The following is an 18,073-nucleotide window of genomic DNA, read 5'->3' on the forward strand; positions in this document are numbered from 1 at the left end:
GGTTATGTGACAAATGAGTTCTTCCTTTCATTAGTGGTCACGTTTTATTGGCCAAAACTATTCAAAAAAAATTAGCTTATAGCAAGAAATACTAACTGAACCATATGAACAAGATTTGGAACGTTAAATCCTTCCAAAAAGCACAACTATTTTTCAATGGTTTCTTGTCTGAACTTTCTGTTCTTTCGCTATTTTTGTTGGCATTAGGATAACTTTTCATTGTTGTGATTTTAGTCCTACTCACGACTCTGGATTAGTGCCAATGGTTAGATTATAGTTGGATTTAGAAGCCACCCAACAGGAACATCATGATCTAAGTGCGTTAATGTCTCTCGTTTGCTTCGTAGGAAGTATCCCCAACACGAAGGTCAGTACGGGGATATCAGTCACCTTTTGATTGTGATTGCTAATTTTGGTTTCACGTTTGGCCTTAAGGTTCACTCCTTTATACTTGACACTAGGACAACCTGCCAAAAATGTCAGGGATCAAGCATTGAGTTTTGAGGCCAAACGGAAAACAAAACTGTCATTTGCGAATGAAATTTGAAATCTTTGTGATATCATTTTTGTTTATTCTCATTTCGTTTCGTAATTTCCACATGACACTATTGCTTGCTAATCATGTGGCATTGATTCAATTTTTGTATTTCAGTCATGCACAGTCTGTCCCAATGGCGCCCCTTGCGGAGAATCTGGACCCTATTTGAAACTCTCTGACCCATTCATTATGAAACCATCTCTTTCATTCGATAGCGATTTCAATCTCTAAACCATAGCAGTATGTCTAGACAAGGACACTAAAGATAAAACAAGAATTTGCTCAAAACACAATCAATAAATTCTCTTTTGCCAAAAATATTATTTGTAGAAAATTCTTTCAGACACATCTTGACCAAATTTCAAGTAATTTGACGCATTTGTTATGAATCTATGATTCCTACTCTAGGAATGGCCCTCAATCCAAAAGTAGACATACTGTAGCTCTGAGCTACATATTGTTCTTTAAACTCATTTGGATGCTTCATAATCATGAAATAATAATTTTAAGAGTTATGGCACCTGTTTTATTTGACTATTTTGGTATTTTGGATGCTTGTGCAAGAAAAACAATTTATTGGAGTCCAAAGTGCAAATTGAGATCTTGTCTACTGTACTTTGATATTTCTTTGTGCCCCTTAAATAATGCCTGCCTTTTATGCAAACTTCCTAATAAGTAGAAATTTAAACTCTACAAAAAGATAACTCATTCATTTCTCACCAATGCCGCCTGATGTTTTTTTGTCAAATGTGTGGGTTTAGACAAAATTATCAATTGTCCATCCAAGATATTCTAATATGTTAACATTTATGTACATGCACTTTTATTGCTTATTCCATACATTTTTTTTATATTTTGTCAGTGTACATTACCCATCAATTAATAAAATGACTCTTGATGATTTTCTATCTATGTGTTGTTTTGAGCCAATTTTACGCAATATTTCACCAATTTCAATCGAAAAACAATTTGATTGTTTTTGATTAATTTGATGTTCATTATTCTTCTGACTTTCAAGATTAATTTAGAAATATTTAGTATATGGACGGAATTGTATATCAAGGAGATCATTATTTAATTAAAAACACCTTAATGTACTATGCAGTACGGATAATCTTGTTTTATTCATACTGGAGTTAATGTCTTGATTCAACACAATGGCCTAAGTTGGCGGTGAGGGGAAATCCGTGTCGTTTCCTCTCTTTAGAGTCCCTGGTCTAGAAAACATTTTTTAGATTCTAAAACATTATTAGCGTTCAGTTATCAACATTGCCAGTTGTCCTCTCCAATCCTCTTGCTAAAGGTCAATCTATTCCATGGCTATGTGACCCTAATATTTTTATAGTTGAATCAGTCATTGCAGGGGTTTTCAGGGTTTTTGGACAAAAGGAATTGTCTAGTAATTCAGAGTTAGTGTTTGTCACCCAATTGAGATGCATATGATATAACACCTTCTTATATGAATTTAGTGCATTTGATTGCATGTTTTTAATTTTGACTGCGGCAAAAGAGATGACTGGCCTCAATGTTACTGATAGGTTTATTGGATAAATCATTTCTAGTCAGAGTGGATTAGATATCGTACTTTGACCAGAGAACGACTTACATCACAAAGATCCTTACTTCAGAGTTTGCGCATTTAAAAAAAAAGACGATGGATGCAGGAGACTGACATTCTATTGGGAGAGTGTTTGAACATCTGGTTTGATCTAGATGGGTTGAAGAAATATAAATCGATGTTCAGGGCTTGCACATCAATTCGGACATTTGTGGTCAAATGTACATTTTGACATTTCTTGTGGACTTTTTTCAAACATATCAGTTTTTCATGATGCTTCAAAAAACATCCATATTAACTGAACAATGCCAATTGTGAAGTAGGCAAAGTGGTAAAGGATCAAATTCTGCGACCTGATTTTGGTTGTTGATGTCGTATTCAGTCGAAGAAGAGCGTACACAAGCAAAACTGCAAACGTGCACCAAGTTCGTACTAAGTATTTGATGACTGAGCGAGTTGTTTTACAAACTTTAGATAAGAATTGATTTTGTTTGAGTTTTGACACCGTACTACGACTCTACTTCAAAGTAATGTTTGCACAAGTGAGGCAGTAACTCTAGTTACTAATGTCAATTTTCTTCCAAAGAGTGTAGGTTGTCGATCTCCTTGTCTACACTTTTGTTCCATGGAGTTGGCTATTTTTAATTGCCTCTCATCCATTGATGGTCAGCGATTAGTCTAATGAGTCCAACGAGGCATCTTGGACCAAATCAAATACCTCGAATAGCCATGGGCTTTGCACCAACGACGCTTACAACCGTTGGGCAGATTTCAACGTGACATAGAGAAAGTTTCATAAGCATTTAGTGCTTGTGGCAAAATTTCCAACCATCATTTTTTGGTTTGGCCACGGTCTACTAAATTTTACTTGACTTTGCAAGGGTTTACCGGAAAAAAATCCCAACTTTGGGTAAAACAACTCCGAGTCCCTCTTCTAAAGGAGTTCGTGTATTTGTTATATCGTCGAATGCTTGGGTAGCTGACCTAGAGTAAAATTTATGTAGTCATTGCTATTTAACGTTGGCTGCCACTTCCGAGTTCCCTAGGCCAGATGTTGACCCCAAATTTGATAAAGATTATTTCCGGCGCCGGGGTTTGAACCCACGACACTCAGGGAGAGGATCCTTGCTTTGTTTGATATGCCCCTTAGGCTGCTTGGCTACACCAGTTCCTAATAAAGTTTGTGCTTTTGGAAAGACATTTTAATTGTCTTTAGTACCCAATTTGGATCAAGCGAATGGCTCGGTGGACACAAAATTTCATCTTTCGTTGAAATTTCATATTTTAAGTTGTTTCTTATGATTTTTGTTTCTTATGATGTCGATCTTGTTAAGAATCCTTTAAGTGCTCAAGCACATTCTGCTACTCAGTACGTATAGTACATAGACTGGGGACAGAAGAACTTTTGAAGAATATAACATGGCTAACTTTCAAGTTACGTTGCATATAGCTGGGCATTGCAATCATTGTGAAAAATTGTTTGAAAAATTGCTTAGATATAGATAAGATATTAGATAAAAACCAATAATCTTGCACTTCTGTTAGCAAGGATGTTTAAATATTGACTTTTTCTTATACTTCTTGAAATATTAGTTCTTAAGACAATTCAGTAGCGGTCCCTAGTTGGTTGCATTTATGAAGCTACTCGCTTGTTTTTCCATCTTTTCAGGACCGAATGTCTAGAAAGTCCAAAATAAGAAAAATAAATGAAGGGTGGCAGAAAATAAAATGCAAAATATCCCAACATTGGCTATCTCAGTTATAAACATGTTTCTGCCCCCTGATAATGACCTCAGCATTCAGATCTATCCCCTCTTCCAGAGACGATACCATCAGCATAAATAAGTGAACATATTTCGGATACATTTTCAGAGCCTTTTAGCTCCTAGAACAACTTCGTTTGATTGTTTTTCCAATCTTATTGACGCGTCACCATCAGGAAAATCATCGCTCAAAATAAGGAATGGGCACCAAGTGACTGATTAATTTCTTTATTACTATGTTATCCCATTGTGCTGTCATTCCATATCCATTGATGGCATCTCGATATACCACATGAAATCAATCACATTGGCGACAGATTGTTTCCAATCTCAATTGGTGCTTTTTTCCCTTTGCGCCGCCACGTGCCGCAATCTTCCATTGAGACTCTGCCTCCTCTCCGACAACGCGAACAACAACGAATACCTTGTCAGAGGTTGTTTGCCAAAGGAGCCACCGTCCATAATTAGTGCTTAATCTTGAGCAAACATGTCAGAAAAGGGTGATTACAAACATTTAACAATCGTCGCAATAGCCCTTATGGGCCCTTGAAAGACTGTTTTTGAGGAGTTGTTCGAGTTCTCAGCTCTTTGACACTCCTTCCTCCTTCGTATCATTTCAGTGGAGTGTTGAAATCACCCAGAATATAAGAATTATGAGCAAGTTGTTAACCTTCTGCTCAGTTTGGGAATAAAAGAATAAGACTTGGATTGGCTTACCTTCACTTGAGATTCACTCATTCCCAATGCATACGCCAGCTTCGCTCTCTCTGGACCCGCTAAATACTTGGTTTGTTCGAACGTCTTTTCCAATGCAAAGATCTGCTGCCCAGAAAATGTGGGTCTTGTGTGTTTCTTCTTGGAGTCCAATTCACCTACAGAATGGTTTTCAAAACCTATGGAGAATAAAAAAGATAGAGATTTGAACAAGTTGCACTGTATTTGTCAACACATACACTTGATGAGGAACTGAGTTGACTTGATCTTCTCGCTAAAACTTAGAATATGAAGTATTCCATTTTTGGCCTACCTTTCTCCAAGGCAATGCCAAGAGCAGATCTCTTATGTATGATATCCGCCATTTCAGGGCATTCATTTGTCAAGTGTAGTTCAATGGTTGATCAAATGTTAAACTCAACTTGAAAGTAACATGGATGTCTTTTTGCCCATTGTATTGTTTGGGCCAAACAAACTTTCCAAATAACTCATCATGGGTGATTTTGAAAACGGGATTGTCATTAAACGTTTTTAGATTTAACCCGTTAAACGCTTCAACGCTCAACCCTGATGGTTGTATTGCCAAACGAAAGCTGCAGCACGCTCAAGTCTGATCTGGGATGTTACAATAGGACCTGCTTGATTCTACATAGGTGATTTATTGAAATGGTAATAAAGGTGCTTTAATTTGGAAAAATTCTAAAAAGTGATTGTTTAAAAGTGTGATATTAAAAATCAACAATTTTATCCGTGATTTGAAGAATACCATTAACCTCAGAAGGCAGGCTTGAGTTAGCGTTTAAGACCGTTAAGTTCTGAAGGTTCACTTTTTATATTTGTTCATTTATCTTTCACTTCACTTTCCCATCAAAACTGTATATTGGGCAAAAATGAGCTAAATACTCGAAACCATTATAAGTATTGCTTGATTTTGAACGCGTTAAGTGTTTCTTGCTTCGATTTTACGTTATTACCTTCATCAAAACGTTTGGGATAAATGAAGGCGCAATCTAAATAATTAATCTACAGCAAAGTCCAATAAACAATTTTAAGATTTTTAGATTGTAAGTTCCAGCCCTATTTTTTAGTGGTTCCCACTCATATGTACCAATTACTAGTGCTGGTGAGGGTTCAAATAAATTGTTTCAAATTGGGAGACATGTTTCTTGGCGTTACAGATATTGGCTCAAAAACCTTGCTTCTTTCAGATATTCTCCATTTATGTAAAATCTGATATTTCGTTGATAAACACAACAAAAAGTAATCTTGACCATCAACAGTTACATTCACATTTTAAGAATATGAACTTTTGAATTCATGGTCACACTACTTGATACAAGGCGTCTGTTTGTCTAAGAATGTTTTCAAGATTAAGAGGTCAAATGATCAAAGTTCACTAGATCAACCAAATACCTGGAACATCAATTGTTGAAATATCTTGTGGGGATATTGCCAAATATCACACAAATTTCCCTGCTCCGTTTTAGTCCCGAAATTGCGTGGCTTACTGATTTTTCTTGCAGTAAAAAGACAAATTCAAAAAACAGAGAGAAAAATCAGCAACCTAGCGCCACTCAAGCGATACCAATAATGTCATATTTTATCCCATCTTTGCTCTTCGAGCTTACTGGTCCGTGAGACTGGGGCAAACGAAACAACGACCAATTCAATCATGCAAAAGATAATGTGCCGTATAAGTGACACGGCAATAATTCTACAATGGCCATATCGTTCTTGCTCTGTGCGCGAGTCAAGTCTCCCCTTTTATGTGGTGTACAAGTGTAGCAACAACACTACTTTTCCTCTCACTCTTCTCCATCCCCGCTATATCTGTTCCCCAATTTGTCTTGCCTATTTGCATAACGGCAACGATAACATCAAACAAAGACAAGATCCTCCTAATCCATGTGGAGTAATAGCCTAAGAGATAAGTTGGAATTTTACACTCCCAGACAAGATAAGAGCCAAGAAGCCCAAGCACAGATAAAGGCAAAACTGGGATCGATGCTATTTCGAATACTACGGTGATCCATTTAGTTAGTCAGTCAGTCAGCCAGCCGCCTTGGCGTTGAATCATTTAATCAAGGATTGGGGATTGGTGTCACCGATCTGGTCTCATGGCAATGGAGACGGATGTTCCTCATCTTTGTTCCACAGATGGTGGCTAGCCAAATCGAGAGACGCATTCGGAACAAGGAGATGAACAAGAAGAGGAGGATGAGGAGACGAAGGAGGAGGGGGAAAAGAAAGTCGGTCCATGCGTGGATCGTGGGTTTTCGAGCTGGACCAGCCGGTGCCCCTCCTTCCATAATGGAAAAAGTTAATTCCAACCAAATGCTGGATTATGGGGCACCCGATGATGGAACGGAGAAAAACGATGAATCTTACCATTTCTCCAGATATTTGACGTTGAAATTAATCCATGGATGTTCTGCCAATAGAGTCCGGTCTGTTCCCGGAGGGTTTTTTGACAATCCGTTTTCGAGAGCTGATCTTCTTGCTGTTGCTGTTGTTGCTGATGCTGTTGGTGTTGTTGGTGGAGGTGTTCCATACTTGACATGGTCAACGCGTTATTCACGAGCGGGTTACTAGCCAAACTGGTCTCGGGGTGGAACATCCCACCAGAGTTACGCCCTCGAAGGATAGATTCGATCCCATGAGGGTTGTGGTAGTTGGACAAAAGTCGCCCTTCTTGATCTGTGACACCCACTTGATCATGCATGGACGTGGCTAGGTCAATTGCTGTCACTGGATTCGCTTTGGTGTGTCGACTTGATGGTTGGCTCTCGATGGATGTGGATAATTTTTCGCGGTTCATTATTCTTCTACACTATATTAAAGAGCATTCTAACAACACCATATCAAAATCAACATGCACCTATTATTACCCCAGGCAGACACTTGTCCTCCAATCCCTGAGAACACCGTCCTTTGGGGGCCGGCTATTCCATGTCCGAAGAGACTCCTCCTCCCGAGCGTTTCGATTGGACACAGATCCGTAAGACCGCCTCTTTTCCGGTCGTCTCGACCAACCACAACCGACTTCACAATGAACGGACGAACGAGTGAACAAAGCCAGCTCGAGGTGCCTCTCGAGCTCACGCTCATGCTCAACGGAGGATTTGGCCTCTCTCTCCCTGGCTCCCTCGATCTTTTTCTTTCTTTCTTTCTCTCTTTCTCTCTCTCTCTCTCTCTCTTTCTCGCTAGCTCGCTCACTCACTCACTCACTCACTCGTTCCCTCGGTGAATGTGGGCTGCTGCTCACCTATCATAAAGGGGATTCATCACGTTTCAATGGCCAACTACATCTTCATGAATAGCCCCCAATTTGCGCTTGTATATCACAACAAATTGCCTTGAACACCGAGACAGGCTTTTAAGAGCAGGAGGAGGAGGATGAGAAGGAAAGACGAAGGAGAAAAAATGAATGACTCGGACGGATAGCGCGGCCAAACCATCACCTCAATCAGATTAGCCTGTTAACTATGAATTCCACCGTTCTGCACAGTATACACACAAATAGTGGGCTGTTTTTTTTAGAGTATCCCGATGTTCCGAATCCGCTAGAGATAAGAGCATTACATGACGTGGACAAATATGATCGATTCAAAGATTGAACAAGACTTTGGGCCAATACGTCCGAGCTTCCGTCAAATGAAGAGTCAAGGCAACAGATGGTTAATCATTTACGTGGAAAAAAAACATCCATTTTTAAATCGACAGTCATGAAAAGTTCAATGCCATGAATTGACTTTTTATGAACAATCATTAGATAAAAGCATAAATATGAGTCGAGGAAGATGGTTTGGTTGCCAAACATCTAGTGGATTCCAAATTTGTCTTTTTGTCTAACCCCACACTTTAGCCTAGCTAAAACATTCATAAAAATGGGGAGAATTTGTTGTCCTTCCTTTGGTAGATCAAAGATAAAAGTCTCACCAATGCAAAGGTTGATTGAACACAATCGAATTATTTCAGGTTGATTTCCCTTGAAACGACGTCCCTAGCTGCCAACAAAGCATTTGACGCCCTAAATGGCTTCTAAAAGAGGAATAGCCACTGTTGTGAACTAAATTTAACCAAAAAGAAGAGAATGAAAGTCAATCCAGCAGGCTACTCATATTGTAGACGAGGGACAAGGGCACCTCGAGCCAATGCATTGATCGTCGTTTGTTCGCGTGTTTGCTTTGTGCTACAAAATTCAATGAGTTTCAAGTGGAGGATCCCTGTCACTCTGGATGAGCTTTTTCTCAGCCTTCATGCTATTAAGGGAACAGGAGTTGATCGATTGGAGGCGTTTACTATTTGTCAAATACCCATCCCCACCAGTGTTAGTGCTGCTATGACTGAGATTGATTTCATCTGTTGGGAAAACCCAATGCCAAGGGCGTTTAGCATTCATGATGGTTAAGACTTCACTCCTAGCGTGCTTTAAGACAATAAACTAAAGAAAGTGTTCCAACACCTTGAGCCAAAAGTATTTCACTAAAAACATCGGAGGGATCAAAGAGTCCATCCATACCAAAAAATAACGAAACATCCAGTCATGTTCATCATTTTGGAATGAAGGCTATTAAATAGAATTTGTTGTTCACTGATTCAGTTGTCCGAAGGACCTCTGAACTTTTATGTTGAGCAATGGACCTCGAAGATCTCGTGAAGTTCACCCTGAGGGAGCCTCAATTGCTCTTGACACCTGGGATGACTGTTAGGAGGGTTGGTTGGGTGTAATGCCTACCACTTAGCTTCGGAGATTGGCCAACCAGTAAGCTGACTGCTTCGTTGGTTGGTTGGTCCCAACCAGTGGAGAAGCTTTTTGACTTTTGACGGCCATCTATTCAAACTCTTCATGAATAGTGTCACTTGGGCATTCATTCTGGGTGAGAATGAATGGTTCATTGGACGCTTTCACGCTATCGTTAATGTACACAGATGGCCATTCAGATCAAATGGAGTAGCAGCTTCTGGCTCTCCAAGGAGGAGAAGGAACATTAAAAAGTATCTTTGTCAACGCCAATCCGCCGGACTTTTCAATCGTAATCGACTCACCAAATACTGAGGTAGAACCTAATATCCGACCACAGGAAAAAGGAATGAATGGTCCATAGGTCTATGGTTTAAAAAAGTTACGTTGGACTCTTTTTCCTGAAATATGGATGGAAAGCTATTGATGATTTCCCAAACTCAGTTAAAACACCATAATGCAGTCCAGTTCAACGGAAATGAGAACATTAGGACAGCAAAGAACCAATAGCAAGTTCTCGTAAATTCATGGTAAATCTACACCTGAACCCAACGGAACCCTAATGTCTTCCTATTTGTGCGTGTCGGAATAATAGCATTGTATGAATTGTATGAATTGAGAGACTTCCTTCGGAGTTCCTTGATGACCTCCCACGTCCCGATATGGGCGGCAAATTTCGAATCAGAGTCCTCTTTCGAAACCTGGTGCAGTTAAGGAGGGGGTCAGGGCTTATGGTCGACTTTTGTGCTGGAATTTTGTACCATTGAGATTCTGGACAGGTTCGTTCGTCAATAAGCGGGAAACGTCTTGAGACCTCCAAAAAGGTGACAGGTTGGCCCATTCATGTCATCCTGGTCCATTAGCATTGCCATCACTTGTTTACAGGCTGATATTCGGCATGTTTAGGTGGTTCGTTCAAAGATGACTGGTAGAAACATGTAAGTTGTATTGGTCCTTTTCATATCGAAATGAATCGCCGAAACTCAAGGTGACACTTGGATCGGGGTGGGAGAAAGATTCTTGGCAGAACCAAAAAAACAAGAATCTTGTATAGTACACAAATGTGATTTGATATCACTAGCAACAGGAGCAAAAACCAAATGGAGGGCATCTCGTAATCTCCATCAATATGATATGAAGGATTGTTGTAGAAGGGCAGCGCAGTGAGATGAATTATTCGACTTCTTTATTGGTCGGCTCTGGGAGGAAGATGAAGTCCACAATGATTAATGTCAACCGGGGTCCTTTTATCCTCTTCTTCGGCGAATTCTTAACTCGTTTCCTCTTCTTTCTTTGACCCAGTGGGTTGCAGTGTTGTAAGATTTCATTGAATTCATGTCAACCCTTGGGGCGTATTTGTTCATCCTTTTGTGTTGCCCAGTTTGGCTCTCGTCTTGTTATTTATGAGGGCACAATTGTCCGATTCATTGAGCACAGTTGGGCTCTCCCATCTCGTCCCTCATCGCCCATTGCCCATCACCCAACCAGTCGTGAACCGTGAGTACACAAACGCTCTCCAGCTTGACAGGATTGCCAACTTAGTCAACCATCCTTACACTCTGGGTTGACATTGTGTTCACGGGGTGTAATAACCGTCATTGGGTGAGAGAGTGGGAGGCTATTATTGAACACAGAGTCAGCCAGTCAGTCAGTCAGTCAGTGTCGCCCTTCTTAGGTTGTTTAGTTGGATATTTTTGCTGTTTGTGAACGCAAAACTCATTCGGAAATAAAGTCAACAAAGCTGACGTTTGTTTGGAAAATAGATCCATCAAAGGATAAAGAACTCTTTACGGTCTCACTCATTTTAGATGGTGCCTGCTCTTGTCCGAAGTTTCCTCTTATTCTTGGATTAAGAGAAACATTTTATGTCAACGTAATAACCAATGTTGTTGCAAGGAGACATAAGTTTTAATCATTTTGGTCTTTCACATAATGAAGCAAAAAGCAACCAATTCTTTAAAATAATTGCCATATTTTGCATTGCCAACACTTACCAACGTCGGAACTATTTGAGTAACGACGCAGACGGAGTGTACTCGTGTTATTTGTATGGGGTGTTTCGAAGGAAATGGACCACTTCAAGTTTTCAAGTGTGTTAACTTATTGGAATATGCACTGATGTGGTTAGTAAAAAGACATAATGGCACAAAAGCAAGGTTACATGACCTACACTATAGGGCATTGGAATAATGTTTTATTTTTGAAGGCTAAATCTCAAATGAAAACAATATCATTTTCTCTCACATTATAAAATGGTCAGATCAACTTATCGAAAAATCCCTCATTTGTCGCGAAGGTGGAGGGAGACGGTCAAAATGGGAATTATGTTCCACTTAAAAAACAGACACGCCATGAACATTCTTCAGCACAGCTTAGGAATTAGCTGAAATATATCATTATCAGTTATAAGGCATAATGATTAGTGAAAAACATTTTTGGGTCAAACGAGAGCTAATCTGTTTGAAAGTATGTTGTATCTTAGAAATACCTTTCTGCTCTCTATATTAATCAGTTTAAGTCTTTTCACGCTTACTGATTTCAAGAATTAGCTCTCTCTGCAGATGACTGATCAAAAGCATATTAAAAACTAGCAGAATCGAACGCCTGCTCACCACTTTCTGGAGGTCCACAGGACTTTGAATAAGGTTGGTCAAGCTTCTGGGATAACGATTTGAGTGTTTTCTCTTGAGCACATATTCAAATTTAACGCTTTCAAACATGTTTACCGAATTTGGTAAAATACCGACTCAGTAGGAAATCTTTCTCACTGTTTGGTTCAAAAGATCCCAGATTAAAAAAAAAAAATATTCCCAAATTCCAAACACATGCACTATAAAGTGGAAACCCTTGTTGCAAATAAAGCCTAGCAAAGCCAATTAACTAAATTTGCAAATTGTCATCCGGTTGCTCAATGTGTTAGAGTAGTTATCATTTAAAACAGGGAAATGCTTGCACTATATTCAAATTCAAATTAAGATAGTAAATGTTGTTCCTGACGCGACATGAAAAAGTGACTCTCTTCCTGACAATCAGAGAGTATAATTCATCAGTGTTTGTGAACTAGTTTTCTGGAGAAATAGGGTGTCTCAACCAAAATCCAGGAAAACGGTTTGCAAAATGAGTTCTAACATCAACACATCAGACTAATGGTATTTTCCGTTCATAAAATCTATTTATGAACTTGGCGTAAGCCTAACTTCTTATTTGTACATCATTGCAAATTGCACTAGCTAATTCATATTTGGGGCAGTACTGTCTAGGCAAAATAATATTCCTTGAATACATCCAACTGCATATTTTCTTCATTAATTAATAAACTATTAGCCAAGTGGCGACACTGTTGCTTTAGGAGTGGTTTAAACATTGTGTCAAAGGTGAAGCAATTATTTGCCAAATAATAAGCTCCTCGTAACATGTTTACAACTCCCAATTCCGAAAGACATTTGGAGGCAAGGTGGTGTAATATTCATTTGAATATCTACCCTGTCTTTGTTATCATTCGATTATCAAGGATATTTTTTTCTTAATTTTGAACATGCTCATCTATTTTTTTTATGGGTGCAGGGGTCCTAGGAGTGAGAGCTCGCTCGGACAGCAAAGGTGACCATAATATCGTCATAGTGTTCCTACAGGCATGGTCATATCCATATAAGGTTGGTTCTCCATCTGTGGGTGCAGCTTGCGTCTACAAGTTTCCCGTACAGAGAGGTCAAGGAGGAGAATCAAACTTGGGACATCTCACTTGCTAGGACAACTCTAGAACCACTGCCACAACTCCTCTCCAAACTAATTTCAGGCCCTGGGGTTTGAACATCAGGGGAGAACATTCATGCTTCACTTGCGCTACGTCTTAGACCGCTCGGTTACACTGGCTTTTCAAGTAGATCTAAAATCCTGTTTGTTCTTCAAGTCGTCAATTAATTAGACAAAATGTAACGTTGAGAGCCACAAATATTAATTAATTGAAGAGCAATTACGATACAATACGATAATACTAGATTCAGTATTAAACACGTTTCCGGAAAGTAGAGGTTTAATATTACGTCATTATTGCCAATTTCTTTGATTTTTGCAACAATTATTTGAATGTTATTAAATTTGTCCGTGAACCTTTGTTGCAGAACGAACATTCTCTGAGAAAGAATTGAATGGCTTGTGGAATTTTGCAAAGCTTTGAGGCAACAAGAACTTGCCATGGCTGTCCTGATGGATGCAGATCTTGCAGATGTTTAATGTTAATTCCCTAGTTCCCAATTTCTAGGGTATTTCCTGGGGGGCTTCAATGGTTACCAATGTGAATTAATCAACTATCAGCTATAAGTCTAAAATTCAAGTATCAAGTAGTTTTTTGATCAATTGAATGGGATGAGACAGGTCTCGACGTAGCTCACACTACATACACTCATTTGCCGAGACCTTTCAAAACAGGGAAGGAATGGGTGGCTAAGAAGCTCTTCACGTTGCGGCATTGTGTCCAATTCTTTAGAGACTCGGGGAAGGGGGCTTTTGCGCGAAATAAAGTCAGATATTTCTCTCGATTTTGTTCCAAGAAGCGACATTTTGTGTCAAATATAAAACAATGACGACGCAAAGTTAGCCAGTATCATGATCGTTTTTTCTAACATACGAACAAGCAGTTCCAACAACCAAAAGCATAAAATTCCAACCCTTATTTCGTTTATTTTTGCTTATCCAAAACCCCAAACTCAAACGTTGGACGTGGACAAAAGACTTTGTTAAAAACTATATACCTTGATTCAAAAAGAGTTGCACACCAGCAAAAGTCTCCAGAGCAATTAGAGTCCAGTAAAGTTGAGACTAGTTTCCAAAGAAAGTTGGATTCAATTCAGGATAATTTTGTTTTTGACCGGAATGCCGTTTGTTTAAGGAACCGAGAGACAGTCCAACAGATATTGATAAAAAATGCGTCCAAAAAATGTGTCCAATGTGATGGTTTCATTTTTAAGATTAGGGTCTCATTGAAAATGGTCAATCGAAAAAGGAGAGTAGACTGGTCCTGGAGGTCAAGTCGAACCCGAAGGCTGTTTTCTCTTATGCAAACTCTAAGACGAAAATGGAACACCCTATAGGGCCCTTCAAGATTGATGGTGACGCCATTAGTAATGTAGAGGTTATAGCTAATATGCTTGGAGATCGGCTCTCTGGTGTGCTTCTAACTTCACAGAGTTTAGAAGCAAGAGCTCATTGCTCTAATGACGAGTCTGTTGAGGCGAAACTACTCATGGGTCGCCTAGAGTAATATGACCTTGATGGGAATGAGATTCCACTCAATCACCTTTGGGTCAACGCCTTTGAATACTCCATTCGTAGTTAATGGAGGTAAAGATATTGAGCAGGTCTCGTCTATGAAGGGTTTAGGTGTGGTCCTCCAAAATAATGGAACATTCGATAAATACATCCATTTGAAGGTGGGTAAAGCTTTCTAAATAGTATTACGATGCTAACTCTGTACAAGCCGATTGTTCAACCACATCTTGAATATGCTTCACCCATTTGGGCTCCAACGCGTTCAGCAGGTTTGCAAAAGGTCAAACAAGTTCACAGGTGTTTTACTAGGAACATTAAGTCAATGAGAGAGCTCTCGTATAGGGAATGTTACTCTGCTCCCCCCTCAAAACGTAAACAATAACAAACACTGGCTCTGGGAGGCATCACATGGCAGCTTGTATACTACGTCAGGGACTCTAAAGAGTGCCTTAGTGTCCTTGACTACGTGCTAATGCACCTTTGTTGCTTGATCCCTTTCTCAAGAACAGCTATTGCAAAAAATGATAAGGCAGTTCAGTTTTGAAATGGTTAGATCTTGAACTTTTAATTAACACCAAATGATATTTTTTTGTGTCCAAATTAGAGTTTTTGACCTGTAAACGTGAGTTTCTGGACTTGTTCGGTTCATTACTTGCATGCTGGGTGACTTTTCAAGCAACAAGACAGTTTTAAGTGAAAATATAACATTGTAATGTTTGCTGTCTTTGGTATTATTAAAGGAAGATTATATTGTTGTAAGTATTTTTTAAAAATGCTTATATCATGAGGATTAATGTTGTTTGTAACTAGAAGCAAAAATAACTTGACAAATATCAAATTTGATTTGATATTTAATGCAAACTTTCAGGCGGTTCTGTTTCAGAAAATGTCAAAAATTAATCTCGAAACATTACTAAATTTAGCTTCAATGGGTCTTAATGAAGGATAGTTTTTTGGGGCTTTTGGAAAACGAAATTGTCAATCAATGATGACAGCTCAATTCAGAATTGATACAGAAAGTGAGTGTTATTTTGGGTTATCAAAATAATGTGGCTGCCATACACTTTTGTTCTGTTAAATCATAATCAAGTTTGCAGTTTTGTCATATCATTTGTCATCTTGACATATAGTTTCATATTATTTGGAATGAAGTGTTTGGTTTTGATCAAACTTAACAAATAAGACAGTTTAATCCACTATCAAAAAATCATGCTTGAAGAAATTTACTTTTTACAAAAAATGTGTACAATAAGGCCTTTGCAATATTTGCAAAGTAACATTTATCTTTGAAGATGGCAATGCCTATCAAATGTGTCAAAACCTGTCAGGGCTTGTCAAGTGAACTTGTTCATGAACAACTGACGTTATTCCATGGTTTAAATCAAAGGCAATATGCCCAGCCAAACTGCTCTGTGTATGCATTGAATTTTGACATTTATTCCATTTTACATGCTTGTCTAGGCAAATAGCATTGTGGTGTTGAGCCAATTTGATAATGCGTTCACCGAATTACGCCAAGCATGTTCACTTTGTTGGGTTTTGTAACACTGCTCACTCAAAATCACTTGATTTTTGAAAATTCAATGGGCGGATGGTGCGAGTTGACTGTGATGTTTGTCTTAGTTCTCCCTCCCCAAAATGTCCAAAATCAGGGTGCCGGACCATACTTCCCTTGAATTTCCTTCAGTTGACATCCCCTATGTCCATAATATTCTTACCGTCAGAGGCCATTTAGATGTGCAATCATATGCGGCTGGGACTAGCTCTACCATGGCCTGAATCATAAATGCTAACATTAGAATCAAAAGATGGACGCTTAGGTGCACATTTTGCTACAAAAAATATCAATGACTTGCCTGATAATTTTTGTGCTTCAAGTAGTGTGAACAATGCACCTTCCCGTCTATATTTTAATTCAAAGCTATAACGTTCATGATTCAAGCCATGGTATTGCTGAAAATCTAAAAACACATAACTTTCGTCTTTTACAATTCTTCACATTCATATGCAAAATGAACCCTACAATGAAGACCACTTCCTCAATTGCCTATATGTCCTTAATTTAGTCACCATTTTAGGCGATAAGATGATGCTAGGTTATACAAGGGCTGAGTACATGTAATCAAGATTCAAATGCTTAAAAATCAGAACCAGAGGAAAATGCAATATTCTTGACTTTTTGCACATGGTGGGTCTATTTTACGGCAAGGACAACACCAGTGAAACGAAAAATCAAACTAAAAAAATTTAAACATTGAGCCTAATCTCATTGAAAAATTTCATTGATATTGCTTGTTCTTTTAAGTTTGGGTAAAAATATTGAGAATTATGCACGAACACCGAATTCAAGCTCGTAAAATCTGAGTACACCTTGAAATAATAGCTCCAATATTGCATCCAATTTCTGTTTCATATAACATTCCAAAGGTTAAATCTGAATTGATGACAGCCGGGTTGATTTTTAGTTGTGCCAAAGTCAATCCATGTTGATAATATCTGATGCATCTGATGCACCTGAATTGCTCAACGGAAGAAACACGCAAAGAACTGACGCAACCTATCCAGTACAAGCTCCGCAGCCTCCGGGGTAAAACAGTGGAGTCTTAAGATAATGAGGGCCCTTATTTGCATCGACCATTATGTGACCTGGTCACTAAATATCTATAATATTTTAATAGAATTAGCTAAACACAAGATAAACGCATAGTATTTCAATATCTCTTCATTAGAGATGAAGAGGCCCAATCGGCCCCTTATATGCTAGAGGCTGATTCACATAGCGCCTTGATTTTGTTTCCAAGAAATGGAGATTTTATCAAATCCATAACGGGAGGTAGAGCTCAACTGCAGCTCCTCTTTTTCTGACCAAACAGAGAATAGGGAGTTGAATTTGATAATCACATTAGATGGTAGACTAAATATTGAATAGCGTTTAAGTATTAGCAATTAGACGAAACATTTTATTTTAATATTAACGTGAATTAATTATATTCACTGTAGCGGTTTGTAAAGCCTGTGAAAACCCGAACTTAAGCAAGCTAAAATTAATATCGTCCCTAACAAGGAAAAACAAATTATAAGGAAACAGAAAAGTGTTGGAATGTGGGTCATCGATCCTCCTCTAATATCAGGTTTAGTGGAGACTCTAGCTATTTGTTCCGTCCGTTCCCGCCTTTTTGTGTGTGTGTGCGTGAAACCACGCTTGTTAAAAACTGGGTTCGAGATCATTCGAGATTATTCGAGAGATAAGCATCAGACGATTAAGTCCAACGTTGTCTATCCTATCCGAAAATAAAACCCTTGTGAAAAGCCCCATCGTGTTGAATTCCAATAAAAAGGACCCAAATGACAAGACAGCTTAGAATATCCTAAAACATGAAGAAAAAAAGAAGCAAAGCAAAGAAGAGTCGAGAAAGTGGAAATAATGGTTAAAAAGTGGGAAAATGGAAATTTGGCAAAACAGTTTTTATTTGCAAGTCAGATTTTAA

General features: G+C 38.7%; 1 protein-coding gene across 1 annotated transcript in view; it reads right to left on the minus strand.

The window, feature by feature from the left end:
* LOC131881017 (homeobox protein Nkx-6.3-like) overlaps positions 1-7,588 on the minus strand; it is a 9,991-nt gene extending 2,403 nt beyond the window's left edge. The window contains exons 1-2 of the mRNA XM_059227764.1: positions 6,962-7,588; positions 4,577-4,752 (exon numbers count right to left, since the gene is read on the minus strand). Coding sequence (XP_059083747.1) covers positions 4,577-4,752; positions 6,962-7,391 — 606 coding nt within the window. The 5' untranslated portion in view covers positions 7,392-7,588. The remainder of the gene's footprint in view (positions 1-4,576; positions 4,753-6,961) is intronic.
* Positions 7,589-18,073: the final 10,485 nt, after the last annotated feature.

Source organism: Tigriopus californicus, chromosome 5, assembly GCF_007210705.1.
Source record: "Tigriopus californicus strain San Diego chromosome 5, Tcal_SD_v2.1, whole genome shotgun sequence".
Classification (NCBI taxonomy): Eukaryota; Metazoa; Arthropoda; class Copepoda; order Harpacticoida; family Harpacticidae; genus Tigriopus; species Tigriopus californicus.